The sequence below is a fragment of the Lepidochelys olivacea genome, assembly GCF_965140295.1.
Source record: "Lepidochelys olivacea isolate rLepOli2 genome assembly, chromosome: 7".
Lineage (NCBI taxonomy): Eukaryota > Metazoa > Chordata > Testudines > Cheloniidae > Lepidochelys > Lepidochelys olivacea.
This window is the reverse complement of record NC_140417.1, coordinates 102281731-102306043: the sequence shown is the minus strand read 5'-3', so window position 1 is coordinate 102306043 and position 24313 is coordinate 102281731. Positions and strand designations below refer to the sequence as shown.

Genomic DNA, 24313 nt, shown 5'->3' with positions numbered 1-24313 from the left:
ACCATATTAAAGTGTGTGCTCTATTTTACAAAATATGGACATTCTGTTCTCTGTTAGCATTCTCGTTTGCTGAAGACAAAGCATCCCATAAGATGTAACACCATGCCAATGAGCCAAAACTAACCTAATTAATATTTTATTTATTTTACTGATTTGGAATTCCATTTAATAAGTGTCTGTCTATTGCTCTGGGCACCTTCACAGTAGATTAAAACTACGCTAACAGATACAATTCAACAAATAAATATAATATGCTGTTTATAGTATTGAAATAATAACTCAGTAACCCATAATAATCGAAATGCTCTTAAGGGTATGTCTACACTAGAAACTCTACAGCAGCAGAGCTACGCTTCTGAAGTGCTGTAGTGTAGACACTTACTACAGAAATAGAAGGTTGGAAGTAATGTAAATGCACTATGGAATAGGTTTCAAAGTCCTTTTCATTGGTCAGTCTTTCACAATCAGTCAACAATTATCCATCAGTTCTCTCCAATGCTAATACACCAATCTAGGCATCATATATGGATTGAGTTACATTGGATTATGTTCAGAATTAGACCCAAAGGTTCCTCCTCCTCCTTGTTTTAGACACTACCCTGCTCTTTTCATGTAATAAAATGAGGCATAGTCAGAAATTCAGTATCATTAAAGGAGGTGCTGAGACAAGTTCTTAAATATTTGTAAAGACAGTGCGGGAGAGTCTTGGGCCCTTCACTGAAACACACTTTCAGACTTAATACTTTTTTAAAACCCAGGTTTTTTAACAAATATATTATTTAGTTGTATTGCAGTAGCGCCGAGGAGCCCAGCCACAGACCAGCACCTCATTTTGTTAGACATTGTACAAATAAAGAACAAGTCTTTCTTTTGTTTCTTCATTCTTCCTCAGTTCCTTCAGACCTCATACATTGGTGTGTTATCCTTCAGTGGGTTTTCTGATATCTTGTTTCACTGCAGTTTCTTTCCTTGAGCTTTCTTCTTTGTCCCCTCTGTTTTTTCTCCCTTCATTTTAGTATTTAGCAGTCTGTTTGACTACTTGTTTCGTGTGTGTGTGTGTTGCTCATTATCATCAGTCACTGCAGAAAAGTGGAAACAAGTTGCTTCCATGACAATGTTGGTTCCGTGCCTCTCCCCCCACACTCATGTAGGTTGAGAGAGGTTTTTTCAGGCTACAGGATTGCACCATTGGCATACATTTTTTCCACACAGTAGTCACAATTCTCACTGCACAAGTTCACTCATACCTCAGGTAGATAGAGTAGCTGTATCTTTTAAACAAGGAGAAGAGTTTGCTGTGTGAGAATGAAGTAAATGAGCTCCAGTGTACAGCATAGGTACACATTGCCCGTGCTTACCTGTCTCCATTACACTCAAGGTGATTCTCAGAACATGGGTTGAAGATCTATTTTTATTGAGCTATCATACATTTTTAAACATAAGCACACTAATACAGAGTTAATGCATAGAGGAGTCAGTCCTAGTGAATCGTTCATTGTGGTCACACAGTGGATTCAAGCAGAAGGGAAGCATCTGTAGCACTTTTTACAACACACAGGAAATTGGCTTGAACTAGCTTTTAACTTAATTATCAAGCTCAATTAGCAGCCAACATTCTATCTAATTGACCTGAACTTATATATTTTTGTTTGCAGAAAGATATGAATATAACAAACCATACTACACTAATCTGCAATACTGATACAAACTGTCCAATTCCTGACATGATAAAAACCATATAATAATAAAATGTTAATATCAGCAGACAGACAAATTTGGGTCTTTAAAAAAACCAAATATTTCATTTTAGCACTTTTCTATATTTTTGTCCTGCCTTAGAAATCATTTACAGCGTTTGGATTTAAAAGAAATGGGATGTTTTATAAATATATGTTAAGGGAAAAATACTGTTGCTCCTTTTTGACCTGAGTGATCAGCCAAATATCAGGGTCCTGTGAGTTGTTCACTAGCAGGAGAAATTGATGCTGGAGTCTGGTGTCTGTAATACAAGCCTGTTTATTTACAAAAGATGTATAAAGTCCTGTTTCCCTAAACACGGTAGCAATCAAACAAAAGGAGATAGCTTCTTTGCTCCCGGCTCCCAGCTTCTTTCAGCCAATACTTAACTCAAAAGCTTTCTCTCTTAGCTTTTTCTTAGGGTCACACTACCGGTGCTTTTGTGTCCCTTGCTGCCTTCTGTCTCCTAACCTTCTGGTGGTTTTCCTGCTTGCGCTTGCCCCCCACCTGTCTCACCTCCTCAACCCCCTCTCCACTAAAATACCTAGTGAAGCCCCTCTGCCACCTGGTTCAAGTTGCTGAGAGGCCTCACGTGTGCCTTTGTTTTGGGCAGTGCCATGTGCCTGTTCTAGCTGGAGTCCCCTGTTGTTTCAGCTGCCTGGTTCTGTAAAGGAGCTTAATGACTTTTTAGAATGATCTTAAAGGGTGGCATTTACATCCACCCACCCCCACCCGCCAGTTTCAAAAAGATTTAACCCAACCCATAATAGTTCTATTTAACAAGTACTGGGTTGGTATCACTGAGGCAACGTTAAAGCGCTGCAGCAGCGCTTTAACGTGGCTGTGTGGTCACGGCACCAGCCCTGGGAGAGAGCTCTCCCAGCACTGTAAAAAAAAAAAAAAAACCAAACAAAACCCACCCCCAGGAGGGGAGTAGCTACCAGGGCTGGGTGCACTGTCTACACTGGTGCTTTACAGCGCTGAAACTTGCAGCGCTGAGGGGGTGTTTTTTCACACCCCTGAGTGAGAAAGTTGCAGCGCTATAAAGTGGCAGTGTAGACAAGGCCATAGAAAGCTGCACCCTCCTCAACACTGACGTGCCTCCATTACCATGGAAGCTCACAGCACTCAATGTGGGGCTGTGATAGGAGCTGAAAATAATCAGAGTGCAATAGCAGACCACCTGTGCCCGAGACAGTAAGGGAGCCCCCATAGAACCATTCTTTCAGGTCCATGCCTCTCAGGAAATCTCCTTATCTTGGGGCTGATTCTACGAGCCCTTTCTAGCCCTTTTACACTGGTTACTTGGGTGTGAAGGGGCTGCCTTGGCCAGAATTACATCCTTGCCCAAGGAGTTTATAATCTAAGGGCCTGACTCTGAGGGACCAAACCCTTGCACCTGCTAAGCTCTACATTCAACATAAAACTGGTAGGGATGACGACAAGGCATGGAGGAGGAGGAAGAAAGATCACCAGATACGCTTATTGTTGCGTATGCTGCTTTTGGTTCCTAGTTTTGTTTGGTTTTGTTTTTAATTAGTATACTGAAATTAGGAACAGAACGAAGCCGGGGGAACATTACAAGATAAGGAGCACGAGCACCAGAAAAAGTAAAGCAGGCATCTGGAAAAGTGGCAATAGTGACAAAGCGAGGCAAAATCACATGGCCCAAACTTTGGGGAAAACCTGTGTCATGGCCCTAATTTCTTCTCGGAGTGGAACATAGTATTTCAACACATTTCTGGAAAGAACCCTGGGTTTATGATTTTAAAGCTGCCATTCCAAACAGAGAGTTACATGGTTATTGGACCACTGTTTATTATATCTGTTTGTGGTGCAATGGTTGAAAATTCTCCATGCCAATGACCAGATTGAGGATCTACAGTAAAAGTAATCTGCTTCCTCAGCATGTACTTGTCTGTGTCTCAATCCCCTGAAGCAACACTGATTAAAGAAGTAGCTTCGGTGCTACAATCATTCAGTCTGCCCTTGATGTGTTTAATTTCTCTTACTATATAGATGGCTGTCTGGTTAAAGGCCACTGTCAGGCCTCTGAATTTATAATAGGTCTGGGGCAAAGTAATCTTGCTCTTTAATTTCAGAATGTTGTTAGTAAATTAGCAACCCAACCTTTGGGGAAAATACAAAATAATAAATGTGATCAACATTTAAAAAGCATGTGATGCCTGTGTGCAGCTCTCACACATAGTGTAAGGCTGCTGGTCTGACATTATCACTATTTTGTTTAAATTCATGGGACTGTCATGGAGAACATCTGTGTTTCCAAGCTAACTTCCTTGATATCAGATGGCTAGGGGAGAAACAAGACTGGGATGTGGCACTCATAGAGCTGCATAAGCCATCCTGGCCATGCTTTGTCCCTTGAAATCAGGATATGTAAGCAGGGCTGATATATACCAGGCACTATCCTGTGACAGAAAATCTCTCAGTGGTGGTATTTCCCAATATTGCTACATGGGACAACATCTTAAGTCAATGCAGAAGCTTGAGGTGGGGCAGAATGCAACCTACCTTATCAATTATTAGGTATACCACTGAAATCATGATCCCTGTAAAATTATGATAGCCACATCATCAGCTAAAAGACTCTCTTGATTCTCAATAGAAAACATCCTTGGTCTTTGATGGATTTAAGGCAGTAATGGAGCAGCATCTCCAAATATAGGGGAGATAAGAGTACGACACAAAGGAAAACCAAAAAAGATGAAACCCATTGGTTTTTGAAATGACTGCTGCTTTTGATTAATATTGTTTTCATAATGATGGGGCTGGACACTACTGAGGCACCAAAAAGTCACCAGACAACCCACAGATACCTCAAAGAGAGAGTAAAAAATGTGGCCAATGATATCAGTGAGCGAAGGCATCTCTATTATAGCCGTGCCATTTATGCTATTAGAGATCATATGTCTGTGTCACCTCTGCATCTAGGAGTCATTAAGGCTATAAAATATTGTTCTGAAACAATCTTTGAAATAAAAGGTATCCATGCAGGCGGAGCTGATTTTACAAAATGCTGACTGAAACTCTGTTTTCCCTTGGTAAATATTTTGTTTCACATCTCTTGTCCCTTCACATACATCATTCTGACCACGTAACTAAAATAAAGGATGAGCATATACTTTGTTCAGAATAAAGTTTGTCTGTATATTAAGAGGGGGAGGGTGCTGCTGTCTTTCCCTGAAGTGTCAAAAAATAAGCCACAGGCCAACCTTTTTCATTCATAACCTTAAAATTCCCATTGTTTGTTTCAATAATTCTCTCTTTCTCAACAATACTAGTCTATACAGTATCTAATAAAATCCCTCAGCGGACACTATCCCATCTATCCCTAACTTATCTGCCTATTACAAATTATATGAAAAAAGTAATGCATAATTAAAGTTTATTTTAAAAAATTTTCTCACTCTCTTGTAACTAAAATAGTTTAAAAGAAACTGACCACCTGTGTAGGTGACTAGTCAATAACAAATTATGCCATTCATATCCATAACAAATAAGATTTTAGGAAACACATGCTGTTAGGTACAAGAGAATACTTTGATGTGGTAGTCACTTTCAATCAATATAAAAACCCCTTGAGTCAGAGGAATAAAGTATTAAATACCCTATGACTAACAAACATTGTAAGGAAGAAACAGACAGGCAAACAGCATATTCACATATAAAATATAGGATTGACTTTTCTTGTTCCAGAAATCTGTATAAGCCTAAATTTTCCCTTGTATTTTAAGAAATGAGTTTAGGACTAAACTGTTGCACCTCAAGTCATCATCTGAGAAGAAGAACCATTCAAACAAAAGGAAAGTCACTGCCTCTGTCATCCCCACAGCTTGTTATTCCACATAACCTCACTCTCATGGCAGGCACTCTTATAATAAAAGGCACAGACAGAAACAAATCTATTATTGTATCAATACCAGACTGATTTCTTTGTGATATTTTTCCAAAACAACAGGACAATATACTTTTGCATGTGTGCAACTTTACCATCACTAAGAATCAGCATAAACTTCTAGTAGGTCACATCAAAGGCTCCTCTTTTCAAACATGAACAAGGCCATATTTCATGAGAAATCTTTGAAACCTGAGTGTTATTTTAATTGCTGTTTGTTGAACCTCCTTCAACAACAATTTCTTTTCTTTCCCACATATACCGGCGCTAATCTGAGTTATAACCAGAGCCTAATAAAACTAGAATAACTACATCTTTTCCTGCATTGAGCTAATGGATTTAGAGAGATTTCTGTAATATTTCCAATCTCAGTCCTGCTGTGGTAGGCATTATAGCAGACACACCTTTCTGTTTAGTAAATATCTCTTCCTTTGTTCTTACTCCATGTTCATTAACACCAAACTGCATTCACATGTGGCCATGTCTGTAACGGGCCAAATTCTGCCTTCAGATATGTGTTTACAACTCCTATTAAAGTCAATCAGAGTTGCACCCATGTACTTTAAGACAGAATTTGGCTAATTGGTCCTAATTTTTTTTCCTTTGACTGAACCATTCCTGACCTGACTACTTATTTACAACTCCACTACAACCATGAAGTACCATTACCTGCATCATTTAATAATAAGCAGCCAAAGTTTCAATACTGATCCTTTAGGACTTCAACAGAAACTTCATTCAAGCATTTAAAAAGTTTGAAGTCTGACTTCATAATTCCTCTGGCTAATAAGATGTCTTTCGATATATTGCAAATATTTCCATATATAGTTCAAAATGTATAACTTAGTCACCACATTCTTCAAAAATCTCAGACCTAGCTGGAGGGCATACAGTATCTCTTTTGATTCCCTGAAGATTTTTCATAAAAGACACACACCTCTGCTTTCAGGACACTTCCATTTTCTTTCCTTGAGTATGCTCGGCTTTTTCAAATAACTCTTACAATGTAGACTCATAGATATTCATAGATACTAAGGTCAGAAGGGACCATTATGATCCTCTAGTCCGACCTCCTGCACAACGCAGGCCACAGAATCTCACCCACCCACTCCTGTGAAAAACCTTTTACCTATGTCTGAGCTATGGTTTAAAGACTTCAAGGAGCAGAGAATCCTCCAGCAAGTGACCCGTGCCCCATGCTATAGAGGAAGGCGAAAAACCTCCAGGGCCTCTACCCATCTGCCCTGGAGGAAAATTCCTTCCCAACCCCAAATATGGTGATCAGCTAAACCCTGAGCATATAGGCAAGATTCACCAGCCAGATACCCAGGAAAGAATTTTCTGTAGTAACTCAGATCCCGCCCCATCTAACATCCCATCACAGGCCATTAGATCTATTTACCATGAATATTTAAAGATCAATTAATTACTAAAATCACGTTATCCCGTCATATCCACGTTATCTCCTCCATAAACTTATTGAGTTTAATCTTAAAGCCAGATAGATCTTTTGCCCCCACTGCGTCCCTTGGAAGGCTATTCCAAAACTTCACTCCTCTGATGGTTAGAAACCTTCATCTAATTTCAAGTCTAAACTTCCCAATGACCAGTTTATATCCATTTGTTCTTGTGTCCACATTGGTACTGAGCTTAAATAATTCCTCTCTCTCTCCAATATTTATCCCTCTGATATATTTATAGAGAGCAATCATATCTCCCCTCAACCTTCTTTTAGTTAGGCTAAACAAGCCAAGCTCCTTGAGTCTCCTTTCATAAGACAAGTTTTCCATTCCTCAGATCATCCTAGTAGCCCTTCTCTGTACCAAAATTCCAGTTTGAATTCATCCTTCTTAAACATGGGAGACCAGATCTGCACACAGTATTCCAAGTGAGGTCTCACCAGTGCCTTGTATAGCGGTACTAAAACCTCCTCATCTCTACTGGAAATACCTTTCCTGATGCATCCCAAGACTGCATTAGCTTTTTTCATGGCTGTCATAAATATAAAGGGAAGGGTAAACCCCTTTAAAATCCCTTCTGGCCAGAGGAAAAATCCTCTCACCTATAAAGGTTTAAGAAGCTAGGATAACCTTGCTGGCACCTGACCAAAATGACCAATGAGGAGACAAGATGCTTTCAAAAGCTGGGGGGAGGGAAAAACAAAGAGTCTGTCTGTGTGATGCTTTTGCCGGGGACAGAACAGGAATGGAGTCTTAGAATTTAGTAAGTAATCTAGCTAGATATGCGTTAGATTATGATTTCTTTAAATGACTGAGAACTTAAGCTGTGCTCAATAGAATGGATGTTCCTGTCTGTGTGTCTTTTTGTAACTTAAGGTTTTGCCTAGAGGGATTCTCTATGTTTTGAATCTAATTACCCTGTAAGGTATTTAGCATCCTGATTTTACAGACGTGATTCTTTTTATTATTACTTCTTTTTTACTGTTTCTTCTATTAAAATGCTTCTTGTAAGACCTGAATGCTTTTTTCATCGTTCTTAAGATCCAAGGGTTTGGGTCTGTGGTCACCTATGCAAATTGGTGAGGATTTTTACCAAACCTTCCCCAGGAAGTGGGGTGCAAGGGTTGGGAGGATTTTGGGTGGAAAGACGTTTCCAAACAATGCTTTCCTAATAAAATAAACCTAGATAAACGTTTGGTGGTGGCAGTGGAAGTCCAAGGGCAAAGGGTAAAATAGTTTGTACCTTGGGGAAGTTTTAACCTAAGCTGGTAAAAGTAAGCTTAGGAGGTTTTCATGCAGGTCCCCACATCTGTACCCTAGAGTTCAGAGTGGGGAAGGAACCTTGACAACGGCCATATCACATTGGCGGCTCATAGTCATCCTATGATCAACCAATACTCCAATACTCTAATTGATGCGTTCCCAGCTTATAACTAAAATTCTTGTTATTAATCCCTAAATGCATAACCTTACACTTCTCACTATTAAATTTCATCCTATTACTATTACTCTAGTTTACAAGGTCATCCAGATCCTCCTGTATGATACCCCGGTCCTTCTCTAAATTGGCAATACCTCCTAGCTTTGTATTGTCTGCAAACTTTATTAGCACACTCCCACTTTTTGTGCCGAGGTCAGTAATAAAAAGATTAAATAAGGTTGGTCCCAAAACTGATCCCTGAGGAACTCCACTGGTAACCTCCCTCCAGCCTGACTGTTCACCTTTCAGTAGGACCCGCTGTAGTCTCCCTGTTAACCAATTCCTTATCCACCTTTCAATTTTCATATTGATCCCCATCTTTTCCAATTTAACTAATAATTCCCCATGTGGCACAGTATCAAATGCCTTACTGAAATCTAGGTAAATTAGATCCACTGCGTTTCCTTTGTCTAAAAAATCTGTTACTTTCTCAAAGAAGGAGATCAGGTTGGTTTGGCACGATCTACCTTTTGAAAAACCATGTTGTATTTTGTCCCATTTACCATTGACTTCAATGTCCTCAACTACTTTCTCCTTCAAAATTTTTTCCAAGACCTTGCATACTACAGATGTCAAACTTACAGGCCTGTAGTTACCCGGATCACTTTTTTTTCCTTTCTTAAAAAATAGGAACTATGTTAGCAATTCTCCAATCATACGGTACAACCCCTGAGTTTACAGATTCATTAAAAATTCTTGCTAATGGGCTTGCAATTTCGTGTGCCAATTCCTTTAATATTCTTGGCGGAAGATTATCTGCCCCCCCCCGGTTTAGTCCCATTAAGCTGTTCGAGTTTCGCTTCTACCTCAGATATGGTAATATCTACCTCCATATCCTCATTCCCATTTGTCATGCTTCCATTATCCCTAAGATCCTCTTTAGCCTTATTAAAGACTGAAGCAAAGTATTTGTTTAGATAATGGGCCCTGCCTAGATTATCTTTAACCTCCACTCCATCCTCAGTGTTTAGCGGTCCCACTTCTTCTTTCTTTGTTTTCTTCTTATTAATATGGCTATAGAAGCTTTTACTATTGGTTTTAATTCCCTTTGCAAGGTCCAACTCTACTTGACTTTTAGCCTGTCTCAGTTTTTCCCTACATGTTCTGACCTCAATAAGGTAGCTTTCCTTGCTGATCCCTCCCATCTTTCACTCCCTGTATGCTTTCTGCTTTTTCTTAATCACCTCTCTGAGAGGCTTGCTCATCCAGCTTGGTGTACAATTCCTACCTATGAGTTTTTTCCCGTTTCTTGGGATGCAGGCTTCCGATAGCTTCTGCAGCTTTGATTTAAAGTAATCCCAGGCCTTCTCTGCCTTTAGATCCATAAATTCTTCAGTCCAATCCACTTCCCTAACTAATTTCCTTAATTTTTGAAAGTCAGCCCTTTTGAAATCAAAAACCCTAGTTGTAGATTTACTTTTGTTAATCCTTCCGTTCAGTTTGAACTGAATTAGCTCATGATCACTTGAACCAAGATTATCCCCTACATCCATTTCTTCTGAGGTCCTCACTACTTACCAAAACCAAATCTAAAATGGCATCCCCTCTAGTCGGTTCAGCAACTACTTGATGAAGGAATCCATCAGCTATTGCATCTAGGAAAATCTGAGCCCTATTATTATTACTAGCACTCGTCCTCCAGTCTATATCTTAAGTAATTCTTAAGATGTTCTCCAGAGTTGGTGTTAGTTCTGGAGACAGCGCATGACACCTGAGCTCTGTGATCTGCTTTGGCTGCCTACTGATTTCCAGATTGAATTTGAGATGGTGTTTTTGACCTGTGTGAGACATTGGTGCTTGAGAGACCACCTCTTTCCTCATGTCACACTGCTACAGCAAAGGTGTTTGAGCTGGACACCCCCCGCCCCTTAGTTTAAAAGGGGGATGACTCTAGAGTCAGTCCTGGGTTTACCATGGTGCCAGGCCCACAATCAGAAGGGGCCACGACCAGCCTGATCCCCCGGCTGGCTGAGCTGGCCAGGAGAGCTGCCCCTGCCTCGCCTCGCCCCCCGCACTGCCCCAGCCCCACTCCCACTCCACCCCTCCACCCCCACAAGCCTGCTCCTCTGAGCTACACGTCCCTGGGGACTGCAGCAGGGGTCAGGCCCACCTTGCACTCACTGGGCAACAGGAAGTGGAGCGACCTGGCCCCAGCCCGCTCCATTCCACCGGTGAGTGCTGGGGGGCAGTTCCCCCTGCCCCCCAAGCCTGGGGAGGAGATGGAACAGTGGGGAAGGGGCACGGGATGGAGAAGAGAAGGGGGCGGGGGGAAGCGGAGCTGTGGGGAAAGAGGCAGTGGGGATGAAGAGGATGGGTGGGGAGGAGGTGGAGAAGGGGCATGGGATGGGGAAGAGAAGGGGGCTGGGGCTGGGGAAAGAGGCAGTGGGGATGAAGTGGGTGATTGGGGAGGAGATGCAGCAGTGGAGAAGGGGCATGGGATAGGGGAAGCAGGGACGGGGGAGGGAAGCGGCTGGGATGGGGAGGAGATGGAACAGAGGGGAAGGGGCATGGGATGCGGAAGAGAAGGGGGTGGGGGAAGCAGGGGCAGGGAGAAGGAGGGGTGGGATGAGGAGGAGATGGAGCATTGGAGAAGGGGCATGGGATGATGAAGAGAAAGGGGATGGAGGAAGTGGGGGCAGGGGGAAGCTAGAGTCTAGCATGCAGCATCCCCTTGGCAAAAACTGGGGCTCCCCTGTTAAGCAGGCCCATCAAACCCTCACCCTGACAAGCCCCACCTCCCCTGCATCTGTACCACCCTGATGGGGCCCCCCCCAGACATCCTCCCCACTGAGCCCCAACCACCTGCACCTGGACCTCCACCCAAATGAACCCCCCCCCGCACCTAAACCTCCCTCCCCCAGCCGAGCCCCAAACAACTTCACCTGGATCCCCTGCAGAGTCCCATTACCCTTGTGCCTGGAACCCCCACAATGAGCTTCTGTACATCCAGATCTCCCACTGAGACACCCACACCCAGATTGCCCCACAGAGACCTTCACCCCTCTTACCACCACCTGGATCCCCCCACGCTAAGTCCCTCTGTACTTGGATCCTGCTGCCAGGCTGAGCTTGCTCACCCACACCTGGTGCGCCTGGCACAAGGGGCAGGGCCCCAGGGTGTTTCTGGGGCAGGCCTGGCCCTTGTACTGTGTCAGGGTTGGGTGCAGCCACATTTATTTATTGACAAATAAAATTTGCAGAATTTTAAAATACTGTGCACAGAATTTTTAATTTTTTGGTGCAGAATCCCCTCAGGAATATGGGGTGCTGTGCAGCTGTGATGGTGGGACTGTGAGAAAGGTGGTGGGCATTGGGGAGGTCTATGGGTGGGGGGCGCTGGGTGAATGGTGTAGTGTGCAGGGTGCTGTGCAGTTGTGGTGGGAGGCCAGCAGGGGAGGTCTCTGGGAGGGGTGAGGGCTGGGCATAGAGATCTGTGGTGGAGGTCTCTGGGTGAGGGTGCGCTGGGCATAAGGGTGGGGCACTGGGCAGGGGGGCGGTGTGGTGAGGGCCCACCCTCAAGGAAAGGGCATGATGGCAGGCAGGGCTGGGCAGGCCAGTGTGTGTCTGGCAGCTGCAGGTTTGTAAACAGTGCCCTCCTGCTGGGCTGCGCAGAGCGGGGCTGCTCCCACCATGCTGTGCCTCATTGCCCCCAGCCCGCCCTTCACTCTGGAGACTGACCATCCTGCACCTTGCCCCATGGGGGCCCACAAATATGTTTGGCGCCGGGCCCACAAAAAGTTAATTCGGCCCTGTCTAGAGTGTTCTCCATGAGGGTCTTCACTTCTGAAACCAGATGTCTCGTGGTCCAAATTAGCCCAAGAAGACATGCTGCAGGGCACATCTATTTGCTTGGGTTGTTCCAGAAGAAAGGGTTATGTCTGTGTCAGGGAGGGGAGTTTTGTGCTTGGGGGCGGAATTCCTTTGGGAGTTGAGGGGTTTTTTTGTTTTGTTTTTTTGCAGTAGGAGGTGGTAAACTGCTATTTTGTATTTTTTGTTCTTGTAACTTGTGTCAGTACATATCATGTATTGAGTAGACAGCCCTTTTTGTGCTCCTATAAATAAAATATCACATGATAGGGCATACTCCACGGTACTCTCCAGCTGAATTTCCCAGTGTCTGAAGAGGGGAAGTGTATGATGGCCTCCATAACTAGTGTTTGTTGTTTAATATGTTTTGTTTGTTCTCTGCTAAGCCTTAATTACTGTGCAGAAAACACTACTGTTGCTATAAATTAGTAGCTGACTGATACACGCTCCATCTGGGTCTTGCTGCAACATAGAGATCGTGAAACCTATTCAAAATAAATGTTGTATGTTTTTTTTTCTTGCCTATTATTTCTTGTTCTTTCATTTTACATGTTGTTTTTATGATATCACATTAGCCTACCAGTCTCTCTGTAATACTATGTTGATGGAGTCATTCCTTGCTAGAATATCCTTCAACCCCAAATTATATATACCTAAAGCTTATTTTCTGTCCTAATTCCTTATCTACCAATAGTGTATCCTCCCTCTACATCCATATTGTATTCTCATTTCTTCTTATCCCAGTCTGTTATTTTTCTCTTCCATTTTATATAATCCTCACTCTAACATATTCAGCTTGTACTGTGAGGCAGTACTGTGAAGTGCTTAGAGCAGGAAACTGGGAGTAAGGCTGATGGGGCTCATGCTCTACTCTGTGCACGTATGCACAGGGTATCCCATACCTGCAGAAAGAGAAGAATTCTACCTTTGGAACATGCTTTCCCTTTTTCCCCCACCAAAGGAGTCCCAGGAGGTTTTGGCTGCATGGAATTAGGAGAGTTGGATAGGATTCTCCTCACTTTCTACCCCATGGGGGGAAGCCACACAGCTAAAGCCTGAAGCTGGTGGAGTTTTTGGTTTTGTTTGAACTGCATGGTTGTCAGGAGCATGAGACACTGCAAGTCAAATTGTGTACTACTATTGAAAGGTTACTACTAGCATAAAGAAACAGATAAAAATTCAACATTAAAATCAACTTCATTTTGCAGTATTCAGTATTGACAAGTAGCAGCATAAGCCCTAAAACTATATGTGTAATTGATGCCAGGTACAGTAGAACCTCAGAGTTACCAACACCTCAGGAATGGAGGTTGTTTGTAACGCTGAACAAAACATTATGGTGGTTCTTTCTAAAGTTTACAACTGCACATTGACTTAATGCAGCTTTGAAACTTTACTATGCCAAAGAAAAATGCTGCTTTCCCTTTATTTTTGTAGTAGTTTACGTTTAACACAGTACTGTACAGTATTTGCTTTTTTTTTTTGGTCTCTGCTGCCGCCTGATTGCGTACCTCCAGTTCCAAACGAGGTGTATGGTTGACTGATCAGTTTGTAACTCTGGTGTTCATAACTCTGAGGTTCTACTGTAGCTTGCATGTAGATTCTTCATTCATGGCTCTCTTATTTCAGTATTAGTGCAAGCGCCATCATCCTTATACACTTACGTGGCTTGTGCATACCCAGATATGTACCAAAAGAGCACTTCTTATGCTGTGTTACAGCTGTCGCATAGAGTAAATATTCTTCACCAGATCCTCACCTAGTATAAATCGGCATACTAGAATTCTTGCCCCTCCCCACGTATCCAGTGCTCTGTACATTGCACATTAGGAGCATTACAAACCAGCAACTAGCCACCTGAAAAAACAGCCAAACAAGAAATTATATGTCAGTCTAATGCCTGGAACCTTTGAATATCATTCTAAAATCTTGCACCAAACATCTTAAGCTGGTAAATTTATACTGTGGGGGAAGGGAGAATATGCTTTCTCATTCACCAGGTCTTTACATTTATGTTAATTAACTTTGCAATGCTCTCAGTTGCTCCCACAAGTATAAATGACATATTAAAGAGCTATATGCAACATTGTAGCCATGTTGGTCCTAGGATATTAGAGAAGGTGGGTGAGGTAATATCTTTTATTGGACCAACTTCTACTGGTGAGAGAGACTTTTGAGCTACCTAGAACTCTTCCTCAGGTCTGGGAAAGGTACTCAGAATGTCACAACTAAATACAAGGTCAAACAAATAGTTTAGCATAAGTAGTTATATTCTTACAGGTCCATTGATCAGATACAATTTTTCTAATATCCCTTTAGGAAAATACTAAGTATAATGTAATGAACAACAGATGCAAAACCTACAGACATATCTCCACTGCTACAATGGTCAACACCCCCAGAATGTGCCTGTCAAGATCCTACACATGCCTATCACAACATGTGGTATACCTCATCCAGTGCACGAAATGCCCCAGTAACAGTTATATGGGTGAAACCAGACAGTTGCTATACTCTTGAATGAACTCACACAGGAAAATAAAAGATAAAAACACCACATCACCTCTGGATGAACACTTTTTTCACATAGCGATCACTCTATATCGGACCTCTCAGTCCTCATCCTCAATGGAAACGTGCACAACACTTTCAGAAGATGAGCTTGGAAGCTTAAATTCATAACTTTTCTTGATACTAAAAATCATGATCTTAATTAAGATACTGGATTTATAGCTTATTTTAACAATCTGTAACCACTCTAAACCCCTTTTTGTCCTTTGGACTACAGGGGTGTTTACAGGCCACTTCAACTTGAATGGTCCTTTAGAATATGTGCTAAGTATGCTAAAAGAAAAGGAGGACTTGTGGCACCTTAGAGACTAACAAATTTATTTGAGCATAAGCTTTCCTGAGCTACAGCTCACTTCATCGGATGCTTATGCACAAATAAATTTGTTAGTCTCTAAGGTGCCACAAGTCCTCCTTTTCTTTTTGCGGATACGGACTAACACGGCTGCTACTCTGAAACCTGAAAGTATGCTAAACTACCTGTTTGATCTTGTGTTTAGCTGTGACACTCAGAATACCTGCCCAAGAACTGGAGTACTAACAAATTTATTAGAGCATAAGCTTTCGTGGGATACAGCCCACTTCATCGGCTGCGTAGAATGGAACATGTAGTAAGAAGATGTGTATATATACATACACACACACACACACACACATACAGAGAAGGTGGAAGTTGCCATACAAACTGTAAGAGGCTAATTAATTAATCTATTTCCCCATGTTAAGTATCCTCACACCTTCTTGTCAACTGTCTAAAGGGCCATCTTGGTTATCACTACAAAAGTTTTTTTCTCCTGCTGATAAAAGCTCATCTTAATTAATTAGCCTCTAACAGTTTGTATGGCAACTTCCACCTTCTCTGTATGTGTGTATATATATATCTTCTTACTATACGTTCCATTCTATGCATCCGATGAAGTGGGATGTAGCCCATGAAAGCTTATGCTCTCAGAAATTTGTTAGTCTCTAAGGTGCCACAAGTACTTCTGTTCTTTTTGTGGATACAGACTAACATGGCTGCTACCCTGTCCAAGAACTGAGGAAGATATCTGTGTAGCTAGAAAGCTTGTCTCTCTCTCTCACCAACAGAAGCTGGTCAAATAAAAGATATTATCTCACACACCATATTCAAGAGCTGACAGTTGGTAGCACAGATTTTAAAAATATGTTCCCTTAATTGGGGGTTTCAGCTTTGCATTTATTTACTAAAAAGCACTGTTGATGTTTTTAACAAATTGATACAATCAGAAGACCACACACAGCCGCCATGGGAACTTTGGCCCTAGAGGTAGGCCTTTTGGAAACTGTACAGTGCATATAAATCAGTTTTTATAAGTATTAGGTATGTTTGTCCAATTTTATCTTTGCTACACTGAGAATTCCATCACAACAACCTGTCACTCTTGGTATTTTTTTAATTTATAGAGTCTCCAGGAAAGAACAGGTCACACCAGCAACTACTGACTTCAATGTTGATCCTGCTTCTTGTGTTCATCATTTTCATTCTTCTGGCTGGCTATTTTTTCAGGTACGGAACTGTTAAGTGCTGCACTCAGAACTAGATTGGTCGTATTTTGATATGATCTCATAAGGAAATGAAAGCGGTTCTACATATATGCGGTAACTGAAGTCTCAGACCACAGTTTAGGGTAACAGAGGATGCCATATGTTGTATTTAATCATTAATCATTACCATCTGAAGATGAACAGAAAGAATTTCTCCAGAATTACATGGTTTGTACAAATTAATCTGGAAGAGCATTTGTTACCTTTTAAACACAAGTATTCAGATTAATTTAGTTTTGTGTATTTAAGGTTCAGAAAACATAGGAAAGCTGTTGTGACCTCCAGTGACAAAAAGATGCCAAATGGAATCTTAGAAGAGCAAGGTAATGACATGTTATCTTTGTTTTTTAGAATGAATTTTAGTGTGTGTGTGTGTGTGTGTGTGTGTGTACACACACTTTACTTTTGAAAGTTAAGAATTCAGTTCTTTAAACTTTGAGGATGACTTGTATCTTTTTATTGTATTGTTTTAGTGCTGGCTTTATTTATTTAAAAGAAAACAAAGAAGAAAACTTTCCTTCTTTTTCAAATAACTCTCTCTGTCTTCTCCTTGCTGTTTAATAATTTACAACTTAAAGTTGTAATTTTACCAGATTTTGTTTCTACATGGCAATTCTCCATAACTGGTTTGTTAATGAAGGATTCCTCATGACAGTGGAGTTATCTGCACCAGTTTTCAGTTTAAGAAAAAAAGGATTGAAACATTTGTGTTAAAAAAACAAACAAACAAAAAGAGTATGAAGAACTACTCTGTAACTCTATGACCAGATTAAAAAGTAAAAGGGGGATGAGAGGGAAGGGAGATAATAGCATTTTTTTAAAAAGATGCAGTTCAGAAATTGAAAATATTCACCAATAGATTTTCAGATGTTGTTTTTATTAAGAGCATATCAAATTAGACTAGATTTGGAACATCAAGCACAATAAAGATTAAAAGATGGCAAAGTTGTTGGGGAATTATAGGTCATCCATATATTACTCATGTCATAACGACGAAGGGGTAAACAATTAAAGAAAAGGAAAAAAGTAATCACAAGGGAGAATTACCTGCAGTTTCTGTGGCTTTCGTGTTACGATGTGCAAACTGAAAAATTGTTTATTCACAGTTCTAAATATAATCAAATGAGTGTAACTTCCTGTTCAGTGTCAAATTTCCTAACATCAGTTAAAAGAGCATTGATGTTTCCAATGTATTGAGATACACTAGCCAGCAAGCAGAACGCTGTTACTCTGTAGAATGGCTATACATGAACTATTAGGCAGCATGGTTCCTGAAAGAAGCATTGTCACTGTCTGTTTCTAGGGAAGTGTTTTGTTTTTCTTTTAAACAAAGCTGCTAGTCTCAGGGAAACTTCCTCTATCATGATTTCAAAACTCTTCAACTTCACTGTTGTTTTAAAATGCAATATGTTTGCACACTGAATATGTTGTCTAATTTTCTAACCGGTTTACCAGTACACAATTGTCATAAAGCTAGCAGATCTAGCCGGCTGGTGCAGGGGAACTCCTGGGTGTCAGGTGCTACACGAAATCATCCCATAGGGGACATCATTGCTGTAAAATCATCCCATAGGGGACATCATTGCACCTTGTGCTCCAGCTATCCTTGTCTGCTAAAACAGCCACTTTAGCTGTGGGCCTCTGGCACAACTGGCTATGTCTACACTACCCCCTGGATTGATGCACTGGAGTCGATTTAGCGGGTCTAATGATGACCTGTCAAATCGACCGCAGATCGCTCTCCAGTTGACCCTAGTACTCCACTCCGAATGAGAAGAGTAAGTTAAGTAGGCTGGAGAGTGTCTCCCGTCGACCCAGCATAGTGTGGACCCTGCAATAAGTTGACCTAAGCTACATCAACTGCAGCTACGTTATTCACGTAGCTGGAGTTGCGTAGCTTAGGTCGATTTACTGCAGTAGTGTAGACATAGCCTCAGAGCAGCCAGCAACTTGGGACTGGTATGGCAACCCGGGGACTGAACTCCATTTGCTTCTTGATCTGTGCTTGGTGCAGAAAGACCAGACCACGTGTTTGCATTTTTGCAGGTATGTATCGGTGCCTACAATGAATTGCAGATGAAAAAGTATACTTTCAAAATTCAGGTCCTGTTTAAATGTGGACTACTGTCTGCATGGCGCAAATATTGTTTTCCACTGTTTTGGGACAGAAACTAAATTAAAGTACTGATGCTTCCTATACTTTTGGATACAGATGCAATAGGAATGCTTCAAACAAGTCTCATGAATTTGTTACCTTCTTAAAGCAGTTTATTGAGAGCAAAACACTTACCTAATTGTAGTTATTGTAAATATTACAGCGTTTCTGGTGTCTGGCAAATTGTGGCTTATTTGGAGAAATACAACCATTTGTAAAATAGATTTACAAATTATTTCCCTTAAATTAAGTATCTTAAAAAAATTTCCCCTCCAATCCCTACACTTCCCAGTGAGTGTGAGGAACTGATAGACCCTCTTGCCTCTCCAAATGATGTTTCATCACATTTTTATTCTGTTACAAATTAGTCAGAAACTCTAATTATTAACATTAGGACACAGGCTTCTGGCATTGTTTTAATCCAGTGTGTGTTCAGAGAAATCACTCGGCTTGTTATTTTTATGGAAATCAACTCTGTCATGAGTTTGACTACAGTAGAGTTGTAGCCATGTCAGTCTCAGCACGTTTGCCCAATAAGAGATATTACCTCACCCACCTTGTCTCACTAGTTTGATTCACGTTTCATAAGAGGCATGCTGTGCCTTTTTCCAAGGTGTTTCACAAAATTGATTGGCTCATCATTTGATTAATGGAATAACAAGTGGTCCCTCATTCTGAGTATACCTTTAACATTTGTTTTCTCTGGTTTGACAGAACAGCAAAGGGTGATGCTGCTCAGCAGGTCTCCCTCTGGCCCAAAGAAGTACTTTCCTATTCCAGTGGAGCATCTGGAGGAAGAAATACGGATAAGATCAGCAGATGATGGGAAACGGTTTCGGGAAGAATTTAATGTAAGTCTGCTTGTTTTCTGCATTGTTTTTTATCACGGGGAAGAGAAGAAGAAATCAAGAATGGATATGAATCCAAAAAATGTTGTTGGGTTTTTGTAATTAAATGTGTGTGAAATTGGCACTTATAGCATGGGGAATGCTGGGCAAGTGTAACACACACACCTTCTGAGTGTGGTGTTCTGTCCCCTCTAGTGGCACTGAGACCCAGGGCCGGATTAACCTTTTGTGGGCCCAGTGCCAAACATATTTGTGGGCCCCCATGTGGTTGTGATGGGCCCCTTCCAAGTGTGGGCCCGGTGTGACATAGTAAATGTGGTATTGCCGGGATGGGGATGAAAACATTTATTCAAAAACAAAATAAGATATTTGAAGCCACACTTGATTGAGACCTCCACATCAATTTACCCAGAATACCATTGAATTTGGTTTGTGTGGAAGGGGGTTGTTTGTTAGTTTTGTCTTTTTTGTTTAAACACTCAGGGCCTACTTGGGGCCCTGAACACAAGTGCTTAATTAGTACACTTATGAGCCATGTGTGTGGCCCGGATGTAGCAGTCAGTGGTGTTGCACCTGTATCTCCCTACCATCACCTCCTCCACCCAAAATTATGTTTGGTAAATGCATTTTTTGAAAGCTGCATTTTCTAATTTGGTACAATAATGTTTACCAAGCTTTGGGGCGGAGTGTGGGGAGGAAAATTGCTGGTGCCCATCTTTTGCAGGGAGAAAGGGCCACTGAGACACACACACACACACACACACACACACTTTACCACAAAGGCTACCACAATCCAGCCTCAGGCTCCTACCCCAACCGTCACACCTGGGCTCTCCTCACCCCCCAGTCTCTCCTACTGTTCCCACCCCACACAACTAACCCCCAAAGAAAGGCTCTCCTCAATCTCCCTGCTACTGCTCACCCCCACACACACACTTTCACCCCAGGGCTGTCACCTCCCTCCCTTCTACTACCCCCTCCACACACTGAGCCAACCCCCACCTTCAACCCAGACTCTCCCCTCCCTCCCTCTGCCCCCTGTCACACCAACCCCCACCTTAACACCCTGCTTCTCCTACACCCCTGCACACAGAGTCACCGCCAGCTCCCCCATCGCACTCGGACTTGCCCCACAACTACCCCTTTCCCCCCAAACCGCGCTGCACCTTCTCCCCTCCCCGATTGCAGGGGGGCAGTTTCTGGGCATTCCCACTGGCAGGGGGCACAGCAGCCAGCACTGACAAACCCCGCTGTCACCGCCCACCCTGCTCCCAGGGACCACAAGCAACCACCCCCCACCCTGAAGTTTCAGGTTGAGACAGTGCCCAGGAGCCTCCGGGCATCACAGTCGCTGGGGGTCTGCACACCACCCGGGAGTCACAGCACAGCAGCCGCCCCCAGGAGAATGGGGGAGACTTGGAGGTGGAGGAAGCCAGGAGCTCCCAACCCGTGCCCCAAGTGAGAGGGAGGACGCAGCGGGATTAGCGCCGGGAATCCTTTCCCTGCACCAGACCATTTCCTCGCTTGGGATTTCTTTTTGGACCGCTCCGCCCACTTCAGCTGGGGCAGCTGGCAACACGGTGCAGGGCGTTCTGGGACTAGTAGCACAGCTGACAGCGCAGGTCCCAGGGCCCCAGCGGAACACAGCGGCGTGCAAACTACCCTGCAACACCCAGTCCCTGTTGCACCTGCGCACTGCACACCCCAGGCTGCTGAGTGTTTCAGCTGGTGCTGGGAAATTGCTGACTCTTCACGTTGCTGGGCTTTGGCCCAGGCTGGATTAACCCTTCCAAATGTAGGCCCCTTCCAAGTGTGGCCTGGTGCCACAGCACCACCGGAGCCATTGTAAACCAGTACTGCTGAGACCACTTAGAGATTAATGAGTCTGCCCTACAGCCTTAGCTAAGAGCCAGTTGGCTTTTAACTCATGAAGTAGAGGCTCATGCACTAAGTTCCAGAGGCACCAGGTTCAGTCCCGCCCGCTGACAACCGGGGTCTGTCGGTGTTACACAAGTACAGTGTAAGCTTCTCCACACAGCTTGCTAATGCTCTTCATTATTGATGTTTAACACCCAGTTATTTCAGTTCTGGTCTTCAGAGAGATTGCTATATGTGTTGGATTGTACAGGTGTTTAGCCATGGGGACAAATGTCCAGTAGGGCTCATGGTGGAGAACTAAAGTGATTCTCATTTGTGCTCTCTCCTGAGTTTGAACACAGAAGTGTCTCAAAGTAGAACTCTAATCCACTGAGGTGTCTCTCGCTCTCTTTCTCTCCCTTCCTTGATGCTAAAGAGTACAGGCATCCGTTTTACAGAAAAAGTTATAAATTCTAATTAGTGTTGTGATAGTGAGGCACCACATTTGGAAAAACTGAACTGTTTTATTTTATCAATGTCTGGGATCTTAAACTCTGCTGTCTTGATGCCCTCCTCCCCCAGAGGAAGGGGAAGGAAGATAGAAAGCTCTGCAGCATTCAAGCCTCTGAGAATGACAGTCTCCCCTCTGTAGGGAGAAGCTTATGGCACGGTGATAAGAGAGCCACGGCCTTTTAAACCAGTATAGCTCAATCATCTTTTGGAAACTCTGCTCTTTGGGGTTCTGCTCAGATCTACGTGGCATGTGTAAGGAGGGTGAGTGCCTCTCGGCAGTTCTCCACTAAACCCACATCTCAGCAGCATTATTGGCAGAGGAGCCCTGGTTCCATTGGCTGCCTGAGCAAGAAGGCTTTCCTGAAGTATTTTGCTTGGTCAGAAAGACAGCGTGTTTGCTCCCCATTGCCCCAGATTTGCAGTTGCATGGTGGCTACATAGATGGGTTTTACCCGGCTCTTGTGGAGGGGGAAGTATGGGGAGAACTATGCCATGTTGGGTCCACTCCCAAGCTTCTGCTATTTCAGGAGCCATTCCACACCCACTTATTATTCATTTTCACTTCCCTCAACATCTCATGGCAGAACTGAGCAGCTTAGAATCATGTATAGTGTGTTAAATACAGACTCAACTGGGCCAATATACAACTATCAGTTAGGATATGTCTACGCTTGCAGAGTTTTTGCGCTGTAAGTTTCACCAGTGATAAGGAATTGGTGAAAGTAAAGTGCTGGTTTGTGTACTCACTTAATTCCTCAGCATCAGAGAGTGTTTACATTAGCAGCACTTCCATCACTGATAAGAGCGCACTCTGAGGGCAGCTATCCCACAGTTCAGCTCTCTCCATTTTGACGATGGGCCTTGTGGGAAGGGTGGGGGGTGATCGTGGGGCATCCTCGGTCCCTGCACAGCCTCCTCTCCCCAAACACTGATCAGCTCCAGCAGCTCAGCATTGTTCCAAGCAGGGGATCGTTTGCTTCATGGAGCAGGCATTGTCACCTGGCCAGATGATAAGTTAGCACTTGCCAAAGAAACAGGAAGGGGAGTTTCAAAGTTCCCGGGGCTTTACAGGGGGAGGGGTGGACGTCTGTTTACCTGGCATCAGAGCAGCAGAGCTGCTGGCCAGAGTGGTCATCGAGGCACTGTGGGATATCCTCAGGAGGCTAAAAGCTGTGTAAACAGGAAGAACATGTCTTCACTAGCACATCACCGCAAAAGCATCACTGGTAAAAGCGGTACGCTTCTCATGGAGGTGGTTTTCTTTTTGCAGTGAAACATCTGAGTTTCACTGCAAAAAGTCATTAATAAGTATAGACGTTCCCACGGTTTTTGCACAAAAAAGGGACTTTTTCCTCTTTAAATGGCAAGTGTAGACATGCCCTTAGATACTGTAAGGCAGTGCCCTTAGGACTGAAATACAGTATTAAGTGAACTTCATAATTGGCAGCATGTTTTTTTATGTTGGTGGTTTGATTATATGTTTGACGTGTGTTTGTGCTGCTGCTCCATGTGCAATGTAGTCACTATCAAATGACAGGGTTACCTGAGTAACATTTTTAAAAAATGTTAATTTAAGAAGAGTTGTATCCCAGTGCACTAGGACATTGGTGAATTTTGTATCTCCTAATTAAAAAAAACGCAGTATAGTCAGTGGTGAAACCTGGCAATCTATTTTTGTTTTAAAATGTACATTGCTTTGCTTGTTTCAGAGTAACAGCCGTGTTAGTCTGTATTCGCAAAAAGAAAAGGAGTACTTGTGGCACCTTAGAGACTAACCAATTTATTTGAGCATAAGCTTTCGTGAGCTACAGCTCACTTCATCGGATGCATACTGTGGAAACTGCAGAAGACATTATATACACAGAGACCATGAAACAATACCTCCTCCCACCCCTCTGTCCTGAAAGGAAGATGATGTCTGTCTGTATCTGTACAAGTTTTTTCATGCAGTTGATAGATTTCCACTCCGTACGGCTAAATGCAGTGCCCAAGGCCAGATGTCAGAGCCAAGGATCAGAGTTGAAGTCATTGGTCAGGAATCAGAGCCAAGCTTCAAATCTGAGGCTGCAATGAGGCAAGGCAGGGGTAGGGTTGGAACAAAGCGGGAGCAAGACTGGGAACAAGCACAAGCAATCGCAGCCATGGGTGAATGCTTTGAACAGCCGCTGAACTGCTGCTGCTGGGATTAAGAGCCAGTCTGTTGATTTTTCCAACCAATTAGGTGGCATACCCAATCAGACATCCTACTACAGGCCAGTTATGCTAATTTGGTTGCCTGGAGACTGGTTCTGCTGCAGGCCCTGCTTTCAGACTGACCCTGCTGCAAGCCCTCAAGGACAACACTTAGTGGCCTTGGGGCCCGGTTTCTTGGGGTACCTCCAGCAGAACTTTCAGAACAGGTCCAGC

The 24313-nt window shown here is 43.0% G+C and overlaps 1 protein-coding gene across 5 annotated transcripts in view; it reads left to right on the top strand.

The window, feature by feature from the left end:
* The window catches only part of PTPRE (protein tyrosine phosphatase receptor type E), a 262459-nt gene that overhangs the window by 170672 nt on the left and 67474 nt on the right, over positions 1–24313 (top strand). For all 5 annotated transcript variants that reach the window (XM_084635439.1, XM_084635440.1, XM_084635441.1 and 2 more), the window contains 3 exons: positions 16394–16496; positions 16784–16857; positions 19404–19540. In XM_084635439.1, coding sequence (XP_084491565.1) covers positions 16394–16496; positions 16784–16857; positions 19404–19540 — 314 coding nt within the window. The remainder of the gene's footprint in view (positions 1–16393; positions 16497–16783; positions 16858–19403; positions 19541–24313) is intronic.